A 23,576-nucleotide genomic window follows, 5' to 3' on the forward strand; every position below is an offset into this window, starting at 1 on the left:
GAAAGCTCTAAATGTAATCATTCATATTTTAGGGATTTAAAATGGCCAGATATCAGAATTTCTTCCACTTGGTTTTAATTTCTGGTATACCAAATACCAGCTTATTCGTGTCTCTTGGGATAATTCTCCCTCTGTCCTTTATCTTACCGCGTTAGTCAAATTTGGAAAGAATATATACATGTTGTATTAACCAAGAGACTCAGCCCAGCATTTGATCAGAAGCTAGAGGGAGGCTCCCCTGATCCAATCACAAAGGTGTTCTGAAGGTGTTCCTGGCACCCCAGAGCGCCCGTGTTGGGACAGGGATACCTGCTGGCGGACTTGGTTCCTGCCGCGGGAATGCGCAATCCGAGCGGGATAGGGGTCCGCCCCGGGACAATCCGGGAGGCCTGCGCGGGGCGGACCTGGGCGGGGCGGGAGCGCCGCGAGGCAGACGAGGGGCGTGGGAAAGCGGGCCGAGGGTGGGGCTGGGACCGCTTTCTCGCCAGCCAGCACTCGGCGCTGGCCCCCGGGGAGCGGAGGGGCAGGCTAGGGCAGCTCCCCAGCTCCCCGCGTGATCAAACTTGAGAAATAACCAGGAGGGGCGGCCCGGCGTCTCCTGGGTCCAATCCTGTCTCTGGAGCGAACGCGCTCCCGGGCAGGCGAGCCTGACGGAGGCCTAGGAGACTTAAAGAGGAGTGGCAGCGAGGCACGCCCGCACCGCGCGCCGCCGGACCTCCGTGCGCTCTTACCTCCGGCCTCCTGCCCGGCGCCTGGGTTCCCCCTTCCCGCCCTGCGCCGCGATGGCCACCGCGCAGCCTCGGATCCCCCCGCGCGGAGCCCTCGGCAGGCTGCTGCTGAGCCTCGCGGTGAGTGGGAGCCTGGGCGGGAGCCGGGCCACGGCAGGGCTGGACTCGCTCTGGTCCCGCGGGGAAAGCGGAACCGGGGCGAAGCGGACAGAGAACAGACGGCCGCGGCTCGGCTCAGTCCTGCCTGACAGGACGAGCCAAATTGGGGCCCGGACGCGGGAGAGCAGAAAACGAGCCTTGGAGGGACGACTCAGGCTGAGTTTTGTGTTTGGGACTTCACGTCCGACGGTTTGAATTACGAGTGGCGCTCCGGCGTGGCTGCGCTCTCCGCTGGTCCTTCGCGGGCGCCTAGGGCTCGCCCTCTTCCCCTGGCTCCCCGGGCTAGGGATGACGATCGGGGCACGTCTGGGTGGAGAGGGACGAACTGTACTGGGTCAGGTATTTCAGGATCAATGAGTGAGTAAAAGACGTTGAGATGAGGTTCAAGAGGCTGCTCCACCCCAGGGTCGCCTGGGATGGCGACGTTAGTGAACGGAGGGGCTGGAATGGTGCCCTCGGTCCCCGCGTGGAATTAACTCTGAACACCGGCTTCCAGATTGTTACAAGCCTATCTTTCTAACCTAATTCCCAACTTCTGCTAAAGGCTCACCACGAGTCTCCCGGCCCTGGGCGAAGCGTGCCTGAGGCACGAGGGCGTGAGAAGGCTGGATCCGGACTAGGATTGGGCGGGGGAGAGGGGCTGTTGGGGTGCAGCGGAGAGGCTAGAGTCGGGGTGGGTGGAGGGGTGGGGTAGGCGTGGGTTTCAGTGGTACTTTGTGTCTCTCCGGGAAGGACTGCGCAAGCCCGGAACCCAGCTTCGGGTCTTCTGTGTCCTGGAAACCCGCAACTCAGAACGAGATTCACCTGGAGAGGAAATTAGGGATAATTCTCCGAGAATATGAGAGACATACAGCGAAAAATCCGGAACTCCGAAGGCGCGATTACGCTTCAGACTGGACCAGGGTTGCGCTCCGGAAGGGCGGTGGAGAGGAACCGCAGACCCACTTCCCCGCATTCAGGGATGGTCGTGGGGTCCCGCACAGGGAGGACCTGCCTAACTCGGGAGTAGGTCAGCTCTGGCTACAAGGATTCCTCTGCCCCCAAGCAGGGCGAGTGGATGGATCAAAAAGCCTTGTCTTCTCTTTGAATCAGCAAGTTATAAATTTGGGTTGGTACTTATGATCTAAGAAATGTTTATGGACAATGACTTGTATAAATGAGGGCGTTGAATTGCAAGGCAGCTGTTCCAACAAAAGGAGCTGATGAAATGACTCTTTACAAATGGGAACTGGCCTTAAAGTGTGCTCTTTTGTGATAAATTTGGAAGAATTTCCAATTTTTATGTTTAAAAGCATGAATTGAGTGTTTTCTCTGGGAAAGGGATTGGAGAATGAGGAGAAGAAACTGCAGAGGTACTGTGCTAGCAAGATCTCTCCTGTATTCCCTGGAGGGGAGGGTGTGGAATTCAAGCAACTGTCATGGTGACAGGAATGGCGGTGCAGGTGTTGGGGCGTGGCAAGGCAAGAAAGCGCGTGTCTGTCCAAATGGAGATAGCGTCAGCTCTAGTATTAGATATACTCGTTTAGGATTATTTTAAAAAACAATTTCCTTAAGTTTAGACTGAATGGGATTATCTGGAGACTCGAATACTGGAGAGTGTACATAGTATAATCTCTTTAATCCAAAACCCCCAGTGCACAAGTACCTTCTGTTTCTGCCCTAATGGGTAAAGGAAGACCTCTGTTGACCATCCACTGTATTTCCCTTTGACTCACAGGACCCAGTATAGTGTTAATGGTGTAACACTTTAGAGACAGTTTTCGTTTTATAGATACTTTAATGGATCTCTCAAAAACAATTTCTTGTTTGAAGTGAGAGCTCTTCAAAGCAAGTCTTTAACACAAAACTGGTAGTTGTAACAGGTTAGCCTTCCCACTCAGCTGTCCCATAAGCAAAAGCATCTTCCCATTTACACCCTTCTCCTGCATCTGCTTCCCTTTCAGAGCTCTCTGTTCTCAGTACATTCTAAACTACTGTCACAAAATTAATTCCCAGTAGCGCCCCCCCCCCCCAAAGAAAACAGCAGAGAAGCCAGGCAGGAACTAGAAAGTAAACACATCAGACCACCCCATTGTTGTTGAAAGTACTGAATGTCTCTTAAAACACTTCCCTGAATGCAACTAAAATTGAGAACGAATTTGCATTAGGTCAGTTGCTCATCTGTCCTACTACATTGCAAAGAATAGTACCTTTCAAAGATATGTTTAATATTGTTCAGCATACCCAAACCACTTTGGGAATTGTCATCCAGTATATTTTAAAGAGTATGTTCTTGAGCACAGTGAATCTTCAGTTTTGCTAAAAGGACTCTTCAGAAGGAATTTAAATAGTGCTTTCCTTTCTAGCTTAACATACTGTTTTCCTTTGGAGTATCAGAATCCTGTCTGCACCTGTGCTGACAAATGGGCATTCTATCTTTCCAGATTTTATTGCATTAATTAACAATAATGTGACTCCTTTAGCAGACTTGTTGTTGTTTTTCTTGATGACATTTGAGATATGAATCTTTTAAAAATAAGAGTACAATAATTTCTATTAATTTTTGCATTAGTGACAAAAAGGCTAAGGCAAACAAAAGAAGTAACTATTTTATTTATTTATTTATTTATTTATTTGACAGACAGAGATCACAAGTAGGCAGAGAGGCGAGGGGGGGGTGGGGGTGAGGGTGGGGGGGGGGAGAAGCAGGCTCCCTGCTGAGCAGAAGCCCCATGTGGGCCTAAGATCCCAGGACCCTGGGATCATGACCTGAGCGGAAGGCAGAGGCTTTAACCCACTGAGCCACACAGGCTCCCCAACTAGTTTATTTTAAAACCACCACCCTGAGAAAGTCAAAATTTTGATATCTATTTGATGGGTGCATTATAAGCTAGCTTTCTAAAAGGAGATTGTTGATGTTCATTTTGAGATACAGCTAGATCCTGAAACACCTTCTGAATCACTAAATATATATGTGAGCCTATGCACATTTTTGTGTCCTGTTGTAATCCCCTTGGTAGTTAAGCATTCCATACATGGAATCTATTGTCTCCTGCGGTTAATCATGCTTTCCATTTAACTAGAATTCCTGTCTTACAAAGAGTTTGGTTAGAAAGAAACTTATTTGCATGATCCAAGGAGTGAGAGTACAGAGAGCTCAATATTTTGATTTACCTATGAGCTGGTAAGAGTCTGAAAGGTAATATTTCCATTTTGCGGGAGGCAAGTGTCTATAGGAAAAATGACAGTTTTAAAATTTCAAAACTATTATGCTCAGCGAAGTTGATCCTGTTTATTTTTCAAACTTTGCATTAATTTCCATTGTTTAGCTTCTTTTCCCTCTTGTTGAAAAAGTGTCATTTTATAAAGCTTACCGGTGTATTCACAGTAAAACTGTACACAGGAGAAAAGTAAAACAATTTCAGATAACCCTTCTCATTTTCATTCTCCTTTTGGCATTGGATTTTCTTATCAGGATTTAATTATTTGTGTGATAAGCTTTCTATCACACAATAAAATTTGAATAATACTATAAAATGAAACAGGGTAAATTTTTCTCAGATCACATGGACAATACTTTATGTTATAATTTTTTAAAACTCAATTTGTTACATTTTCATTGAAAGTTCTGTAGCTCCAGGCTTTATAAGTCAGATATTTAAAGCTGACCTGGAGTATTTTCCATTAAAAGACAGTCTTTAAAAAAAAAAAAAAAGACCATCTTTTATACTTCAAATAGACAACCCATAATTCATTGATCTTAAAATTATTTTTGGATGTTGCTTGTTTTATTGGGCATTCTTCCATACAAAAGTTATTTTTAAAATACCTTTAAAGGTCATTAATTTGCCATTACTAATCAAATGGTGGCTTTACATTTTTATTTTATTTTCCGTAATATAGCCAATCTCCACAAATAATTATAGTGTCAAGAAGCATGACATAACTGAAAATCTATATATGAGTATGATCCTTTTCAAAAATTACATTAGTGAATTAATTGTACATTCTTTCTAATGATGTACTATATAACACAGAATATGAATGAGCTACTACTGTAAGCTCAGCATGTATAAATTTCACAAATATCATTTCAGTGAAGAAATCAAGTAGCAGATAATTAGCATATGACTGCATATATGTAAAAGCTAAATAAACCTGTATCTTCTTTAAGGACACATATACATGAGATAGAATTAAGCAGAAGTGGGAAAATAAATGGTTAACACAAAAATTATCCATTATTTTTAGTTGTGGGTTGTGGGAACAAAGAAAATACACCTGAGAAGAGGTATATAGAAACTTTGAAAATAGTAACATTCTATTTCTTAATTTAGAAGGTGAGCACCTTAGTGTTCATTTTACTATTTTTTAAAACATATGTACTGTATATATAGTGTGTATATATATATATAGTACATATGTTTTAAAACGTGTGTGTGTGTGTATGACCTTTTGTATTTATGTCTTACAAAGGATGTTAAAAGAAAAAAACAATAGAGATGATCAACAAAACCAAAGCTATTCTTTGAAAGTATACATAAACCCTGCTATGGTTGAGCAAGGAAGAAATAGAGAAACCACAGATAAAGCAATATTAAGACTAAAAGGAGACATAGTCATAGAGAAGACAGATCTTTTAGATAAATAAATAATAATATTAATGTATTACTTCAATTAATTTGAAAACAGAATGAGCAATTTCCTACAAAATACAATTTACCAACTAGCTTAAGGAGGTATGCAAAACCTAAATAGACTTAAAACCATTAAAATACTGAGTTAAAAGTTAAATGTCTTGACCCACAGACACCTTCATATCCATCAAGCCCAGGACTGTGATAGGTAAATTCTTTCATGATTATATGGAACATATAATCTCTCCTGTATATAAATTGTTTCAAAGAACCAAAAAAGTGGAATAGTATTTAACTCATTTTATAAGGATTTTATGATATTAAAGAGTTGTAACCTGATTTCACTTATGGACATATATTTGAAGTACCAAAATAAATAGCAGCAAACCAAACCAATAATATATTTAAAAGTTATCATGTCCATGTAATATTTATCTCAGGAATGGAAAGATGGTTTTCTATTATCAAATCTATTATTGTTTTGTTTGTTTGTTTTTAGAGAGAGAGGGTGAGAGAGCGTGCGCACGCGAGCGTGGGTACATGTGCATGCATGAGCCGGGGTTGGGGGGAGAAGGCAAAGAGAGGCAGAGAGAATCCTCAGCAGTCTTCACACCCAGCACAGAGCCCAATGCAGCTTGATGGCACGACCCTGAGATCATGACATGAGCAGAAATGAAGAGTTGGTCACTTAACTGCTGGGGCTAACAGGTGCCCTAGAAAACCATTATTGTATTTTTAACGTAGTAATGTATTTAAAGAGAAAACCTATATGTTTCAAAATAAGTGGGAAATTACATTTATTGTTATAAAATATTTTTAGTAGATTAGGAATGTAAGGGAATGAATTTTTTTTTTTTTAACTGAACCATACCAAAAAATCAACGAATGAAGAAAGACAGGAAGAAAGAAAGAATGGAAAAGAAGACAGGGAAGGAAGGGAGAGAGGGACAGAAAGAAGGAGGGAGGAAAAAACTAACTCTTAATGAATGGTGAAGTGGTAAAAGCATTATCTTTAAAGTTAGAAACAAATCCATAGTGGTCACTATAACTACTTTGTCCTATTCAGCATTCTACTGGAGGTCTTAACAAGCACCTATCAGATAAAATATGTAATAGCAATAATGAAAGAGGTTAAGGATTTGAAGAAAGAATCTGACTGCCATGTTGCTAGCTATAAGATTAGCTACATGTGAGATCCTAAACTATCTTCACAAACTACTGGAACTAGTAAAAGTAAACAAGTTTCCCAGATAAAAAATGTAGAAAGATTTTTTATGGAATTGGTTAGCTGGTCATAAGAATTTTTTGAGGGTAGGAAACTTACAAAGCAAACCTAATTTAAAGGAAGATAATAGGGATTGGGGTCACCATAACAAATACTTCTATCTGTAATAAGCTATAGTAATTAAAACTATATAGTTTTCATACAGAGATAAACACATATGCTGATGAAATAATGCGGAGGGCCCAGAAATAGATTCTGTTACTGGGGTCCATACAGAGGTTGTATGCAGCTTTATCGTTTTTAGTTAAGGGAAGAGTCGCTCAGTGATGGTTCTCTATAGTTGTCTATCCATATAGAAAAGGGTAAGATTAGATATCTACAGTGACTCACACACAAAATACATTCTTGATGAGTAAAAGATTAAAACATTGAAAGTAACTTTAAAATTTTTATAAGAAAATACCAGATAATACATTTATGACAGGGTAGAGGGGCAGATATTAATAAATAAAAGTATAAGCTAGAAGAAATGTTTAATGAAATTGACTACTTAAAAAAACTAAAGGAGGGGCGCCTGGGTGGCTCAGTTGGTTGAGTGTCCAACTTTTGATTTTGGCTCGATCATGATCTCGTGGGCTGTGAGATGAAGCCCTGAATTGGGCTCCATACTCAGTGCGGGTGGTTCAAGATTCTCTCCTTCTACCTCCTTTGTGCTCTCTCAAATAAATAAATACATAAAATACATGGGGGGTTAAGGGGGTAGGAGAAGAATAAATGAAACAAGATGGTATTGGGAGGGAGACAAACCATAAGTGACTTAATCTCACAAAACAAACTGAGGGTTGCTGGGGGGAGGGGGCTTAGGAGAGGGGGATGGGGTTATGGACATTGGGGAGGGTATGTGCTATGGTGAGTGCTGTGAAGTGTGTAAACCTGGCGATTGACAGACCTGTACCCCTGGGGATAAAAATACATTATATGTTTATAAAAAATTTTTAAAAAAAGGAAACTAAAGGAGATGCTTAATAAATTTGACTACTTTAAAACTGAACCACTGTTTATTAGAAGGATACTACTAAAAGAGTAAAAAAAAACAACCTACATAAGCTTACAAGCAAAATATATTTTAAAAAAAGACAATACATGAAATGATTAAATGAAATGAATGGATGATTTATGGAAGGTAAATGGAAAATTAACACAAGAAACGGTACTCAGTCTTACTAAAAATTAAGGAAATGCACATTAAAGTGACAGTTATAGAATTGGCAAAAATTAGAAAAGCCAAATATAATTAATCGTAGTAGAGGATTTGAGAAACAGAGGGATCTAATATTCTGGGGACAATATAAATTGATGTTAGTACTTTGGACAGCAACTTGGGAATTGAAGTAATATATTTCTGTCCTAATACTCTGCAACTGAAAAGCTGTTTATGACAGTGTCATTTGTAATAGAGAAAATGGAAAACAAGAATAAGGTCTGTCTCTCATAGGGGAATGAGCAAAAATAAACTGTGGCGAAGTTATAGAAAAATCTTAAATATATTCTTGAGTGAAAAATGCAAGTTGCAAAAGTATACATAAAGACACTTAATTGCACACAGTATCAGCTCCTATTTTATAGGTGCGTACATATATAATAAGAGCACAAAAACCTACAGAGGAATTTTGAATGCCAACAGAGAGAAAACTCTTCCTTTAAGAAGAGAAATGGAAATGGAGTAGCACATAGCCGTATGTGAAATTTTAATTTAAAAAAATGAAGCAATGGGGCAACTGGCTGGCTCAGTTGGACGAACATGAAACTTTTGATCTTGGGGTCATGAGTTTGAGCCCCATGTTGGAGGTATTGTTAACTATAAGCACTATACAGTAGATCTCTAGGATTTATTTTTCTTATCTGGAACTTTTTCTTTATACTGTATTGATGTGACTTTTTTTTACTTCTAGGTCTTCAGCTTTGCTTGTGAAGGCTGCAAAAAGGTGACACTTAATATACCTTCCAAACTAGAGGCAGACAAAATAGTGGGAAGAGGTGAGAAATTTCAAAACAAATGTTTTTAAAACAAATTCAGTTTATGCTGAAAAGAGCATATTATCGAAACATTGCCTTTTGGAATTAGCCTTAATCTATTTATACATAGATATAATCCAAGATAGTTTTAAATATATATTCTATTCTTTATAACTCCATTGAATTCTGTGGTTAATTCCCATGCAAATGTTCCAAATCCCCATTTTGGTGGTCATTCATGCTTTAACAGTTTAAAGATTACATAAAGGGTTACACGTAGGGGGCACTTGGGTGGCTCAGTCAGCTCAGTGTCTGACTCTTGATTTCTACTCAGGTCATGATCTCAGAGTCCTGAGATCCAGCCCCACATTGGTCTCTGGGCTGGGTATGGAGTCGGCTTGGGATTCCCTCTTTCCCTCTCCCACTACCCCTCCCTCCACTCTCCAGTGCGTGCTCTCTCTCTCTCTCTAAGTAAATAAATAAAATATTAAAAAAAAAGTTACAAGTGGAATGTAACACTTTCATTACCCTAGTATTCTAAGCATTAGAGAAGTATAGATAAGTGCTGAGAAAATCAGAACAGGTGTTTTTTTGTTTGTTTGTTTGTTTGTTTTATTTTTTTTAAATCAGTGCTAGCGCTGGATTGCGGAACATCACAAGATGAGCCATTCCATCCAAACTGTACTTAATGAGCCATTTTTACATGGAGAAACTGGGGGACTTTATAAACTTTCCCAGCAGCTGGGAAGTTCTGCCCAGGTGTTCTTTTCATGTGGTCTAGAAAGTATGAGAGGAAAGCATCATGTTTGTTTTGTTTTGTTTTGTTTAGAGAGATATAACTTGTCCCAGACATGCCAAATTTACTTTTTCAGCGAAGTGTCTCATATCTGGTTAAGTGCCTCATTTAATTTGTATTAAACAAATGTCACTTTAATTCCTACGGGAAGGAAGAAAAAAGAGGATGTAAAAGAGAGGGAGTGTTCCTTTGAGAATAGACAAGAAGTTATCCTTATGCTAAAAATGTCAAGATGAGAGAAATATGTTCATTGAAGATGTTCATTTCTTTTTAAATCAATGTTTCCATCTGTGACGGATGGGATTAAAGTGACAAGACTTTACATGGGTAGCAGTAATCCTTTGAGAGGCACATTCATTTAAGGGCACATTCATATATCCGTTTGGTTGTTGTTAAAACTGACAGTTGAAGAATGAGGTGAATTGGATACTTTTGATATAAGTTTCAAAACAGTACTGTTGATGTTTATATCTCATTACTTCTTACTCCCAAGAGGAAATCTCCCAGGGAGAGAAGACCCACATGCAGAGCTTCAGTGAGGAACCCTGGAAAGCTGAGACTAGGAACACAGAGAGAACCATGGGCATAGGGGGAGCTGGTTGGAGGTGGGAGGCCGGTAATGGGAGTGCCAGTGGGAAAATTTCAAAGAGAGACATTCCTTACTTGACTATTTGCCAAATTCATACCCCCTGTTGCTCTTTGGGCTCAGGTGTATAACTTCTGGCTGAATCTTAAAAGACTCACACTATAGTGTTCAGGGGAAAACCTTCCTGTTTGTTTATTCAGCTGTGTGTGGGGGCGTGGATATTGGCTTTGTCATGATTGCAGCACACACATGCCTCGTTAATAGGAAGATCATTTGCATAACCCTCTAGAAATATATAAAGGTCTAAAAACACCTTACTTGATACATGTATACAATCAAAAATTATTTTTTAACCGAAGGACTGTTTTCATTTTTTAATACATGTAAAGAATCTAAAATATTTGGTAAATGCAAAATGATTGGTTTATTTGATTCTACTTCTTGATTTTGAAGAAGCTGTATACTTTGTTTTAATACTTCTCTTTTCTTTTTGCATGTGTTTCTACTCTGCAACTTGGAAACTTTTGCTGGCAGTTAATCTGAAAGAGTGCCTCAGGTCTGCCGACCTTATCCAGTCCAGTGACCCTGATTTCAGAGTTCTAGATGATGGGTCAGTATACACAGCCAGCACTGTGGTGATGTCTGATGAGAAAAGATCATTCACCATATGGCTTTCTGACACCAAGACACAGACACAGAAAGAGATTAAGGTGCTCCTGGAACATCAGAAGAAGGTATTCAAAATACATTGATATGTTCAGGCATGTTTTTCATTTAAATCTTTAATTAAAAATTGCAAAGGGGGGGGCGCCTAGGTGACTCAGTCAGTCAAGTGTCTGCCTTAGATGGCTCAGGTCATGATCCCAGGGTCCTTGGATCAAGCCCCTCCCAAGGCCCTTTGCTCAGTGGGGAGCCTGCTTCTCCCTCTTCCTCTTCCCCAGCTTGTGTTCTGTCAAATAAACACATAAAATCTTAAAAAAATATATAAAAAATTTAAAAATTGCAAAGAGGACAAAAGATAAATTAGTTTTTTATCTTTTGCGTTTCCTTCCCCTTCAGTTTGCTCTTCCTCCCTCCCCCGCCTCTGTCTCTTACGCTTCTCCCCCACCAACAGTGGCTAACCATTGGCTTTGGATTTTGCTTTGTTAAACCTAAATGGCACCTCCTCCAGGGAGGCTTCTTCTACCTCTAAAGTCCAACTAACTGCTTTTGTGTGTCCCTGTCAGTTTGGCTACCCCTCTTTTATAAGCATTTGGAATGCTTTTTATTTGTGCAAACAACTTATCTGTAGTTGCTTGAGGGCACGAGTTGATCCCTTTTGTGCTTATAGCCTTGATAATAACTTAACCCAGAGTCCATAGGTGTATGTTAAATTAATGTTACAACAGGGTTTCCAGTGAATAAGAGGCAGATTTCAAAAGTCGCAGTGATTCCGATGTTAAAATAGGATGGGAATCCTGCAGTGTGTGTAAGTATGAATAAAAGGATACGTGGCGTTGTACTGGCTGTCATTCGCTGCAGTTCTAGATTCTACATCGTGAGAAATGCCATTGTGAAGATCATCACAAAAATGATTAAAGGTTTAGACTGGATTACAATGAATCAGTGTTAAGTGAATTAATGAGAAAGTTAATTTAAATGACTATTTAGCACATTAATACATGTTCAGTAAAATTATTTCTTAATAAATTATCAGGAAATAAAATAGCTTTTTTGCACCACCATGCAATGAGATGGAAATCACTCAAAAGTTCAGTGGAATTTTTGTGATGGTGGAAATGTTCTATAATCTGCACAGTCTGATATGGCAGCCAAATATTAATGGCTAATGAGCTCTTGGCATGTGGCTAGTGTGACTGAAGGATGGCATTTTTAATTTTATTTAATTACAATCAATTTAAATTTAAATAGTCACATGTAGTTAGAGCTACCATATTGGAGAGGGCAGATGAGGGTGTTAAGGCAATGAAGAATGTATGTTTTCTTGCTCTGGTTCTCCTGAGTGAGTGAGGTTTTAGCAGAAAAGAACACTGTCTTCAGTATTATAAAGAGGACACATTGGCTTTCTCTATGTGGGGGTAAAAAGAAGAAAAACTAAGAGTGCAGTGATGATTTTCCTAACCTGAAAGTATGGTCAGTATTAGAAGGGTATAGAAAATGAAATTCTTCAGTTTATGAAAACTTTAAACTTTGGATGTGTTCTTTCTTCCCCATCTAATGCAAAAAGACCGTATTATCTGTCATTTAGCTTCAGCTTGGAGAGCTGTGAACTGAGCCTCTTGGGCAAAGTGAGGTTGATGGACTGTCCACTCCTTTGCAACAAAGTCAGCTGTGATACTTTTATTTATTTAATTTTCTTTCTCTAAATTCAGGTACTGAGGAAAAGAGATGCTAAAGAAACCGTTCTCAGGCGTTCCAAGAGGAGATGGGCCCCTATTCCCTGCTCCATGCAAGAGAATTCACTGGGCCCGTTCCCTTTGTTTCTTCAACAAGTAGGTTTTACATTCTTTCTGATTGGGAGTGTTTTAATTCCCAGAGTCTGCTTTGTTCAGGTTTTGTAAACTCTTGAGAGATTTAAAAGGAAACATATTTGATTGAAGATATTCATGAAGCGTAATCAAAGTAAGTAAAATGAGAAAATCACTAAAAAACTAATAATATGAAAAAGACTACAGCCATTAAAGGATGCTTATGAGCTTATTCGTTCAAAAGCCACTGGCTGTTGAGCCCCTGCTATGTCCCACAAAGGCACTGCTCTAAGTATGACCCTAGAAATAAATTTAGCCAAATCCTGGCTCTAGATTATGAGCCTAGTAAGAAAGGCAGAGAAAGAATAGGCACACAATTATGATACCGGGTGATGAGTGCTGTGGCAGAGACGGTTTGGGTGATCTGAGAATTCATGGGATCCATACCAAGTCCTGGTTTGAAATGTGAAAATCAAGAAGCTGCTTAGGGAATCGTCTTTTAGGACCTAGGACCTAAAGAATGGTAAAGCGTTGTACAGGTAAGTAGTTATGGAAGAAGAGGGAGGAACAGAGGGTGATGGTGAGCTCCTTAGTGGCTCCCAGGTAGCTCAGTCCTCCTGGTTATGATGAGGCTGGAGCAGGGAGATAAGGTTGAGAAGAAGCAGGTAGAGATCAAACCATGAGGGACTATGTGTGTACTATTAGGGAATTTAACTTTTTCATCAAAAGAAGAAGTTTTTAACCAGGTCAGGTTTACTTTTCATAAAGATCTAGATGGGCCGTATACAGTGAAAGGAGTTGCTGCAGTTGGGCTAGGGCCCAGTGATTGCCTTTTCCTATTGCTGTGCTTGATGTTTCATTCTGACTGTGTGACCTGTCTCCTCCCTTCTAGGGTCTTCCATGCTCCGGTGCTAGACCTTGTTTCTTATTTTCCAATTTTGTACTTGAAACACTCAGGAGGCATATTAAGAAATGGTTTCTGATTACCAGTTATACTGATCACAGCTAATATTAACCTCTATATCGCTAAGCCAGTCGCTACCTCTTGGTTCTCTTTTCCTTGACCTGTGTCCCTTTGACATTAGCTTACCCTTTCCTTCTCCTCCAAATACTCTCTTCACTGGGCTTCTAGGACACCACTCACCTAGTTTTCCACTTACCTCACTGGTCATTCTTTTCTTACTGAGTTCTGCTGGTTTTTCCTCATTCCTATGCCCACCCTTTCAAAACTTTGGAGAGCTCTAGGCTCAGTCTGTGAACCTTGTCTCTTGTTTATTTGTATTCATTCTCTTGCTAATCTCATCCAGTCTTACAGCTTTAAGTACTACTTTCTATTGGAGACTTAAGGCCTTATATTTCTGGGACAGACTGCCTAATTGATATTTCCACTTGGAAGCTTAATGGACATTTCATACTTAACATAGGCAGGGAAAAAAAGGTAGGGTATTCTCCTAAAAACACCCCCCATCTCAGTTAATGGCACCTCCATTCTTTCAGTTGTTGGGGTATTAGAGTCTCTTGGGTTTTGGTTGTAGAGAACATACTTCTCTCTCAGCAGTTAACAGGGATTTATTACACCATATAAGCAGTTGACAGAGTTGTTGGGAGTACTGAAGAAAGGAAATTTAGATTGAACTTTCAGGAATGAATCCCCAAGCTACCTTGCTGAATCCACAACCAGGGCACATGCTGTTTTCTCCATGATGGGACAGTCACTAATTCAGGAACTTATGCCACTAAGTGGCATAAGCATGACAGAGATTTATTTATTTTTTGTGAAAGTGTGATCTGGTAAAGAGATTCTAATCGGAAAAATTACCAAAGACTAGACTTCTTTCTTTTTTAGCTTGAACTCTACAGGTTCACGATGGCTCCTAATTGCGTCCAAATGGGGGAGCACATCCCTTCACTTTCTAGAGTACAGTTTAGGGCTTGCATATGTTATTTCTGCTCATATCCCATTGACCTGATCTTTTCATGTGGCCATACCTAATTGTAAGTGAGCCCGAGAAATGGATCTCTTTTGGGCAGTCTTGCACTCAGCTATAAATTCCAACACAAAGGAACATGGGCAGGATAGATATTAGGGGATATCCGCACCCTCTGACATAGTGTCATCTTCACACCACACATCCAACCTGTAGGCAAATCCTACCGGCCATACCTGCAAATTAGACCCAGGATCTATGCATTTCTCACCAGCTCTACTGCTATCATGAATTCTTGCCGTAACTAAATGGTCTTCCTGTTTTGTTGCTTACCCACCATGTTTAGTCTTAACAAAACACCAAGTATTACCTTTTTAAAGTATAAATTACATATTTTACGCTTGTCTAAATTTTCCAGTAGCTTCCCACGTGACTCCAAGGAAAAGTCAACACCGTTGGAATCACTTACGTGGTGTGGTCTCATGTCCTACTTCTTGCCCACTACCTTTCTCCGCTCCAAGCACTGTGGCCTCTCTACTGTTCCTTGAACACTTTGGGCACAGCCCTAACCCGGTCCCTTTGTGCTTTGTGTTTCCTCTGCCAGGAAGAATTGTCCCTGTTTATTCTCATATGTCATTCTTTTAATTTTTGCCAGTTCTCCTCCCTAAGAAGCATTCAAATTAACGTTCCTTTCACCAGTATTATCAGTCTCTGATGGTCTGGCTCCTGCTAAAAATGGGCATTATTGTTCTTTTCCATTTGCCAAATCTCTTGATGGGAAATTATTGTTTATTGTTTTTAATTACATTTTCTTTGGTGACTTTTTGTGTTGGACATGATTTTCATTAAATCTGAGGTTTAAAAAAGTCTTTTGCCAAATGCTCCTTACTGTTTTGTGTGCTGATGAAGTGATAAATGTGATTACTATTTTATTAAAAGTCTCTTTAAAATAAAAATGATAGAAATGCATAAGCTACATTTAAAAAATAACATTTTAACAGATTTTTAATTTAAAATTTTTACAAATTTTTTTTTTTTTTCCTCTTAGGTTCAATCCGACGCAGCACAGAACTATACCATCTTCTACTCAATAAGTGGGCGTGGAGTTGACCAGGAACCTTTAAATTTGTTTTTCATAGAAAAAGACACCGGAAATTTGTATTGTACCCGGCCTGTGGATCGTGAAGAATATGATATTTTTGATGTAGGAGTTTTGTTGATATATGTGATTTTAAATGATTAAACTACGTTTCTTCTGATACTCCATGTCCTCTTTCCTGTCTTCTTGCATTCTTTCCTTAGAGTCAAAGAAAATAGGTTGTGGAATATTTTGGAATATTTGCTCTGTTCTTTATTTTAACTCTGGTAGGTAAAAGTGAAGCAAAGAGGTTAGTTGTATTTGGATATAAATTCCAGTATATTTTCAAGAGTTGGTTTTGTTTATGAAATACTTTCTCTAGTTACACATTTTCCTCTCTCCAGGACATGGCCACCATTGATTGGAAGGGTCTTCGTCCCTCTTCTGTTCTGTTTTATTTATTTATTTTAAACTTTTTTTCCCATTCTTCCTTCTGCATATGTGATTCTCTGATCATGTCTGAGAACTAGATAAGAAAGCAAAAGTGGGAGACCAAACCCAATCAAGGTCAATAAGCCAGGCTTCTGTTATGAGTGAGCTTACAGTCAATGGGGAATAGCTCAGACTATTTTCACTGTAATATGGTCAGTTCTGTGGGGTCATGTGGTCCTCACTGTGGTGAAGGAGGGGATGTTTCTCCATGAGAAAGAGGGATTCTTTCCCTAGAGAAGGAAGGGATGGTGGTAAGCAGACATAACTGATGTTTACCACATGACATTGCTTTTGGTTAGAAAATTTTCAACTTGGTGTTGTAATCACGCTCTGAGTAGCAATACTCTATGTTGGCTGATTGAATTTAAATAAAAAAAAAGAAATACATTCTATTCGACATTATATTGTCCTTTGATTAATTGGCAGTGCAGAAACTGGTAAATGTGTTCTGTTAAAAAAATCTCTTACAGATATGTGATCTATTAGGCAAAACAATAAAAGGTCTTGTTAGTTGCAAGATTGAGAATCATGGCTTTCTTTAGGTAATATAATAGGGATCGTTCCCACTGCGTGAGTTTCATTGTTCTCCCCGATATAACGTTCTGATTATGGAGAGAATAAGAACTATACTCTGAGTCTAATGGATAGAGTTGTCTCTGACTTGACTGTACTTTGGAGTTTTATTTCAAGTGCATTTTTAACCAAATACTGAATTCCTCTTACAGCACTTAAAAGTGTTCTCCTATTTGATGCTTTGATGATTAAAAAAGAATTGAAGAGAATTTTTTAAGTCATTAATTACTGAAAAGATTTGCAGAGAAGGTAGCAGATTAAAGCATAGTGTTCTCTCTTGCTAGAGTCAAGCATTAATGGACTATTGGCTTTGCTTTTTCCTGTTTTCCAGTTGATTGCCTATGCCTCGACTGCGGATGGGTATTCAGCAGACTTACCTCTTCCACTGCCCATCAGAGTGGAGGATGAAAATGACAACCACCCTATTTTCACAGAAGCTGTTTATAATTTTGAAGTTCCAGAAAGTAGCAGAGTTGGTAAGATAATTTTTTTTAATTGAACTTTTCTGTATGTGCTTTCTTTTGCCATTTATATTTTTTTCTCCTAGGAAATGTATGTTCATTTCCTTTGCTCTTACTTTCCTTGGTGTTTATTTTGCTCTTAACTGTTTTTTAAATCTAGTTAAAAATGCTTTTTACATAGTAAGGATACTAACCTATTGTCACCTTGCCAATATTTTCCCAGTGTATTGTTGCTTTTCAATTCTGTTTAAAGCTGCTTTTTTGAGGTAAAGAAGTTCAGGATTTCCATTTAGTTAAATCTGTCCTTCCTTAGACCCATAAAGGCCTATTTCTTTCATACTTTATGGTAAGGAAATTTTATTTTTTTACTTACATTTTTTATTTAAATGCAATTAATTAACATACAATGTATTATTAGTTTCAGAGGTAGAGGTCAGTGATTCATCAGTCTTATGTAATATCTGGTGCTCCTTATATCACGTGCCCTCCTGATTGTCCACCACCCAGTTTCCCATTTCCTCAACTCCTCCCCTCCAGCAACCCTCAGTTTGTTTCCTAAGATTAAGAGTCTTATGGTTTCTCTCTCTCTCTCTCTGATTTCATCTTGTTTTATTCTTTCCTCTTTGCACTATGATCTTCTGTTTCGTTTCTTAAGTTCCACGTATGAGTGAGATAATATGATAATTGTCCATCTTGGGTTGACTTATTTTGCTTAGGAAAATACCCTCTATTCCCAGCTACGTCATTGCAAATGGCAAGATTTCATTTTTTTGGTGGCTGAGTTTTATATATATATATATATATATATATATATATTCTTTATCCATTCGTCTATTGATGGACATCTGGACTCTTTCCATAGTTTGGCAATTGTGGACATTGCTGCTATAAACATTGGGGTGCAGGTACCCCTTTGGATCACTACATTTATATCTTTGGGATAAATAACTAGTAGTGCCATTGCTGGATTATAGGGCAGCTCTATTTTCAACATTTAAAAAAAATATTTATTTATTTATTTGAGAGAGAGCATGAGCGGGGGAGAAGGGGTGACTCCCCAGTGAGCAGGGAGCCCAGTGTGGGACTTGATTCCAGGACCCTGGGATCATGACTTGAGAGCTGAGGACAGACATTTAACCGACTAAGCCACCGAGGTGCCCCTATTTTCAACTTTTTGAGGGACCTCCATAATGTTCTCCAGAGTGGCTAACCAGCTTGCATTCTTACCAGTGGTGTGAGAGGGTTTCCCTTTCTCTGCATCCTTGCCAATATGCCATTTCTTGACTTGTAAATGTTAGCCATTCTAACCAGTGTAAGGTGGTATCTCATTGTGGTTTTAATTTGTATTTCCCTGTTGCTGAGTGATGTTGGACACTTTTTCATATGTCTGTTGGCCATTTGGATGTCTTCTTTGCAGAGGTGTCTGTTCATGTCTTCTACCCATTTCTTGATTGGGTTATTTGTTCTTTGGATGTTGAGTTTGATAAGTTCTTTATAGATTTTGGATACTAGCCTTTTATCTGATAAGACATTTGCAAATATCTTCTCCCATTCTGTCTTTCATCTTTTGGTTTTATTGACTGTTTCCTTTGTTGTACAAAAGCTTTTTATCTTGATGAAGTCCCAATAGTTCATTTTTGCCTTTGTTTCCCTTGCATAAGGGAAATTTAAAAAGTAAAATGTATTATATTAAATATTTTTGTCTACATTTTTTGAGACGTTGGGTTTTTTTTTACCCAAGACCAGATTATCTTGGGATGATACGGAACCAGTATCTATTTCCCAGAAAATATGAATCCTATCATATCCAAACAGAGTGTAACCCACAGGGTAGTACAGGAATCTCGTGTTGTCAATACGATACCAATTAATTATAAAAACAGATAACAGTTATTTAAGCTTTGAATTATATTTAGTTTATATACCTTATTTCACTTTGTCATTTTGTGGGCTTATCATTATTATCACCTCCAAGAGAAGACATACAGAAAAAAGTCACAATAAAATTAAAATTAGTATCAATATTTTTATTAGGTTTTATTTAGGAAGGTATTAAATAACACCTACTGAAAACACAATTTTTTAAAGCTCTTATTTATATTATCTCCTTTCTTAAAACTACTACTATACTACTTCCAATTTAGAATGAATACAGGGTAACTTTAGAGACAGTTAACATCACGTGTTCTAAACACTTGTTCAGACACATGGAAAACCAAAGTATTCAGGCTAGTTGGCCCTTCAAATGTGGCATTATGATGTCTTCTGAGATTCACAATATGGAAATAACCATTCACAATAAAGTTGAAAGAATGTGGACTCATTCATAAAGGATGACTTTGCTAACTTGCCTATTAAGTTTCAAGTAGTTACTTAGATCTTCACTAGATTTTTATATCTGCTATTCCTCTTTATATTTTACTTTGATAATTTGATGTCATAGATGTTAATCTCTTTATTACTCATATAGTACAATTAAAAATAAAAAATAAAAATTGTTGGTTTGGAGTTTAAAAAACCTAGTTTTCGATTTGGGGTCTGTTATTAACTCACTGTGGGAAATGGTGGAAGTCCCTTTGAGCTCTCTGAGCTGTAAAAGGAGTTAATTACATTAGATGACATATAATATTTTTAGCTTCACAGTGACAATGACTCTGGTACTATTTTCTTTTTTTTGTAAAGAGAGATTATTGGTTGCCAAGTCTTTCTCGAGGATTCTGTTCTCTATGATAGTGACAGATAAGAATCAAGGACAAATTCTTTGATGTCTTGATTCATCTAAGGCACTTGAAGCCTCTCACATGAGAAGGTTTGAGGCAGTTTGGGCTGTGATACTCTGAACTATTAGGTGTTCCTTGACTTTGTCTTAACTCACACACAGAGGTTTGGACGAAGGGTGCTCAACTAATACTTAAGTATAGCACTCATGAAGAGGACTTTTGAAGTCAATATTTTAGGAAGATTTTTCTGTGTAAGTAATGCAGTTCTTACCCAGAGAATTAAAATAGTGTTTGTGTCCTGTCAGTAAAATTTCAAGAAGAACGTATTCTGCCTTACAAAGATTAGAAACTTTTTCTATGCAAACATGGATAAACAGCATTTGTTTTCTTATCATAAGATGATTACTTCATGTCTTTGTATGGATCTGCTGCAAAAATCTTGTCATTATTTATAAATAGGTAATTGGATATTCTGTACTATTTTTATATGTATGTATATATATATACATTTATTTATACATACACACACATATATGCAAATTTTAAGGACATATAGTGAAAAATTATTTAAAACTAATATTTCCTTACATTAATTGGTTTTTATTTCAACAAATCGTATATGTGTGTGATATGTATATATGTGACTGTATCTGTCTATGTATTTTTCCCCAGGTCAGTCTTACATACAGGGCTATAGGCAAAGTGGATCTATGTATTATATTTTCATGGGCACTGGAACACTGTCCTTAGCACTATACAATACCACCTCTTTGTATGCTTTGATAGCTGTAATCCTTTACCAGAACAATTTTCTTACGTTCCGTACAGATGACAAGTATTAATAGTTCCAACTGAAGAAGCAGTTGACTTAAATTCCTCCTGAAGGGTGAATAGTACGAAATCCCTTCCTAAGGATTAAGTGGGGCTGAGGGCAATGAGGTGTTGATGCTTAGTGGGTGAGAAAGAACGAGACACGTAAGAGACCAGTAAAAAACATCAGAGAATAGAGATTACACTGTGAAAGGTCAGCTTGGCCATTTATACAATTATATGCCAAGTCAGTTTGATTTATCTATTAATCAGAAATTAAATTTAAAAATTTAATTTATGTAGGAAATCGAATGGTTTCTCTCTCCAGCTAGATTTGTTCTTGAAGTGTGTGGAAATATGTGTTGAAATTCTTCTTTTTTAAAAAGATTTTATTTGAGAGAGAGAGAGAGAGAGCATGAGTGGGGCGGGGGACAGTGGGAGAGGGAGAAGCAGGCTCCCCACTGAGCCGGGAGCCTGATGCGGGGCTTGATCCCAAGACCCTGGGATCATGACCTGAGCAGAATGCAGACGCCTAAAGACTGAGCCACCCAGGTACCCCATTTTGAAAATATTCTTGATTGCCATTTAAATAAGTTTTTAATAATTTACTGTCAAACATTTTTAACAGTGAACAGAGTAAAAGTGCACTTTGATTCCCAGCATCATAGGGTTTTACATTATAAACCTGAAGTCCTCTTCATTGGTGCTCTCTAAAGATGGAATAGCTCAGATAAGAAATGCACTTAAAATTAGATTGCCAATATCATTGTTAAAATTTGAAAAATATAAGGACTCCTAAATATGTTTTGTAGTTCTTGAAATTAAAGGCTCTTTTTTTTTCCCTTTTTAACATGTAGGTACTACGGTGGGAGTGGTTTGTGCCACAGACAGAGATGAACCAGACACCATGCATACACGCCTGAAGTATAGCATTTTGGAGCAGAGCCCGAGGTCCCCAGGGATCTTCGCTGTGCATCCCAGCACAGGTGTCATCACCATAACCTCGCATTATCTGGACCGAGAGGTAGCTTTCCACTCCGTGGAACATCATTTTACTGGGGCTCGAGATTCCTACCCCATTTACTGCAGTTGGCTCTCCCATGGTCCTAGGTGTTTCTAGACATCAGAATTCCTGGTCTTGTTATGTGTATTTTTGTTTTTGTTTTTTAAAAATATTACTTCTATTTTCTTAGGTAAGAGAAGCCATAGGATTATTGCAGATCAATTGTTGCTTAGTAGGAGTAGGAACAACATATATTTCTTATGAAAGTTGCTATTGTTAACTACTACTCTATTCCTGTATGTGACTAGTTGGTTCCAGCTCAGTAAAGGCTTCAGTGCTCATGTAGGACAATTAATTTTGCTTGTTGCATGAGTTTAGATCATAGACTGACCTCTGTCCAGTTATTGTTGATGGGTGCTTCTTAAGAGGAATGAATTAGTTGATATTAAGTTGATGGATTATTAGGAAACCTGTCACACTGGTTGGATAATAGTACTGGCATGTTGTCAGGTAGGGAGCACTTTAAGTTCAAATTCTTTATACCTAATTCTATGTGGTCTATAATTTCCTTGCTTGACTGGATAGGTGTTCCATCCAATCTATAGAGGACAAATGTGACAGTCATAGTGATTCTCCTGAATCAAATTACTGCTCTGAATCATCTGATTTTTGTTATTGTTGCTCTGTCTATATTGTCAGCCTATGTTTAACTCAAAGCCCTGAATTACTGACTGAGGCAGATAAATCGATTTCATGTGCACTAAAGAGCTTGATTACCACACCTCCGTGGTTCCCACTATAACCTGATTAACACAAATAGAGAGCTCAGTATGACATGGAGAGATAATGTACAGAAGAAATCAGTGTAATTTGATGCCAAAGAAAAAGGGAGGGGATGGTGAGAACCCATGAAAAGAAATCAAAAGTAGTATAAAGGTTCTGTTGGTTATTATTTTTATTTTTGTTTGTGGTCCGGACATTCTATGTGAGAAAGCACAGGATGGTAATAACAAATGGGCAAGTTTGTAGGGTCAATATGCATGTGTTTTTGTGTATGTGGGATAGGTAGTCTATGTAATAATCAAGCAAATACAAGCATCTTCCCTCATTTTTTGCAGGTGGAGAAATGAGGCTTAGAAAAATTAAATAATTTGAGGGTACACAGCTTGTGAGGTACACATCTGTGGTCAAACCCAGGTCCGTTTTCCTGATCAAAAAAAGGCCAACTGGATTTTTCGGGGAGCAGCCTCAAAGTGTGTTGTGAGAACAACACAGAAAATGAAGAAATGAACAAGGGAGTTTATAAAAACAAGCAAAAACCCCAGTGCATTTAGAGGAAGAAAAAGCAGGGTATCAGACATTGGGGCCTAAAGGAGGAGCATTTCAGGGTGAGAATGTTGGTTTCCAGTGTGGAAGGGGGATAAGCAAAATGAACACCGGAGGAAGAGAGAGCAGGAAATTGAAAATGAGTAAAGTCAAAAAGTGAAAACAAAACAAAAAAAGGAGTGGCTACTGGATAGTAGGAGAGAAGGGAAAGGCAACAGAAGTAATTGTGTCGTAAAGTAGTGAGTTCGTTTCATCATCACCACACCAGTTGCAAAAACTCTCCTCACTGAAGTCCATGGGGACTTCCTAATGGCGATGTCCACCCATTGCCTGGAGCCCCTGTCTATTGTTGGCACCTAATAGAACTCTTCTCTTTCCTGGTTCTTTTTCCGATTTCCCTGATCTTTCCATTTTAGTACGCATAGCTTAGTGTTCTTACTTACCCTATTCTTGAAATGCTGCCGCTGTTCCTACTATCCTCAGTTCTTCCCTTACCCTCTCCTAGATAGTCTGATTCCTGCTACAATTTCAATGACCATCTACATATTATTGGCCCCCCGATTGGTATTTCGGCTGTGAGCTTTCCATATA

The 23,576-nt window shown here is 38.7% G+C and overlaps 1 protein-coding gene across 2 annotated transcripts in view; it reads left to right on the plus strand.

Moving 5' to 3' along the window:
• The first annotated feature begins 506 nt into the window (after nt 1-506).
• DSC3 (desmocollin 3) overlaps nt 507-23,576 on the plus strand; it is a 49,926-nt gene continuing 26,856 nt past the window's right edge. For both annotated transcript variants that reach the window (XM_059140268.1, XM_059140269.1), the window contains exons 1-7: nt 507-848; nt 8,681-8,765; nt 10,661-10,860; nt 12,499-12,618; nt 15,571-15,726; nt 16,997-17,141; nt 21,514-21,680. In XM_059140268.1, the coding sequence (XP_058996251.1) occupies nt 783-848; nt 8,681-8,765; nt 10,661-10,860; nt 12,499-12,618; nt 15,571-15,726; nt 16,997-17,141; nt 21,514-21,680 (939 nt within the window). In that variant the 5' untranslated portion in view covers nt 507-782. The remainder of the gene's footprint in view (nt 849-8,680; nt 8,766-10,660; nt 10,861-12,498; nt 12,619-15,570; nt 15,727-16,996; nt 17,142-21,513; nt 21,681-23,576) is intronic.

This window comes from Mustela lutreola, chromosome 11 (assembly GCF_030435805.1).
Source record: "Mustela lutreola isolate mMusLut2 chromosome 11, mMusLut2.pri, whole genome shotgun sequence".
Classification (NCBI taxonomy): Eukaryota; Metazoa; Chordata; class Mammalia; order Carnivora; family Mustelidae; genus Mustela; species Mustela lutreola.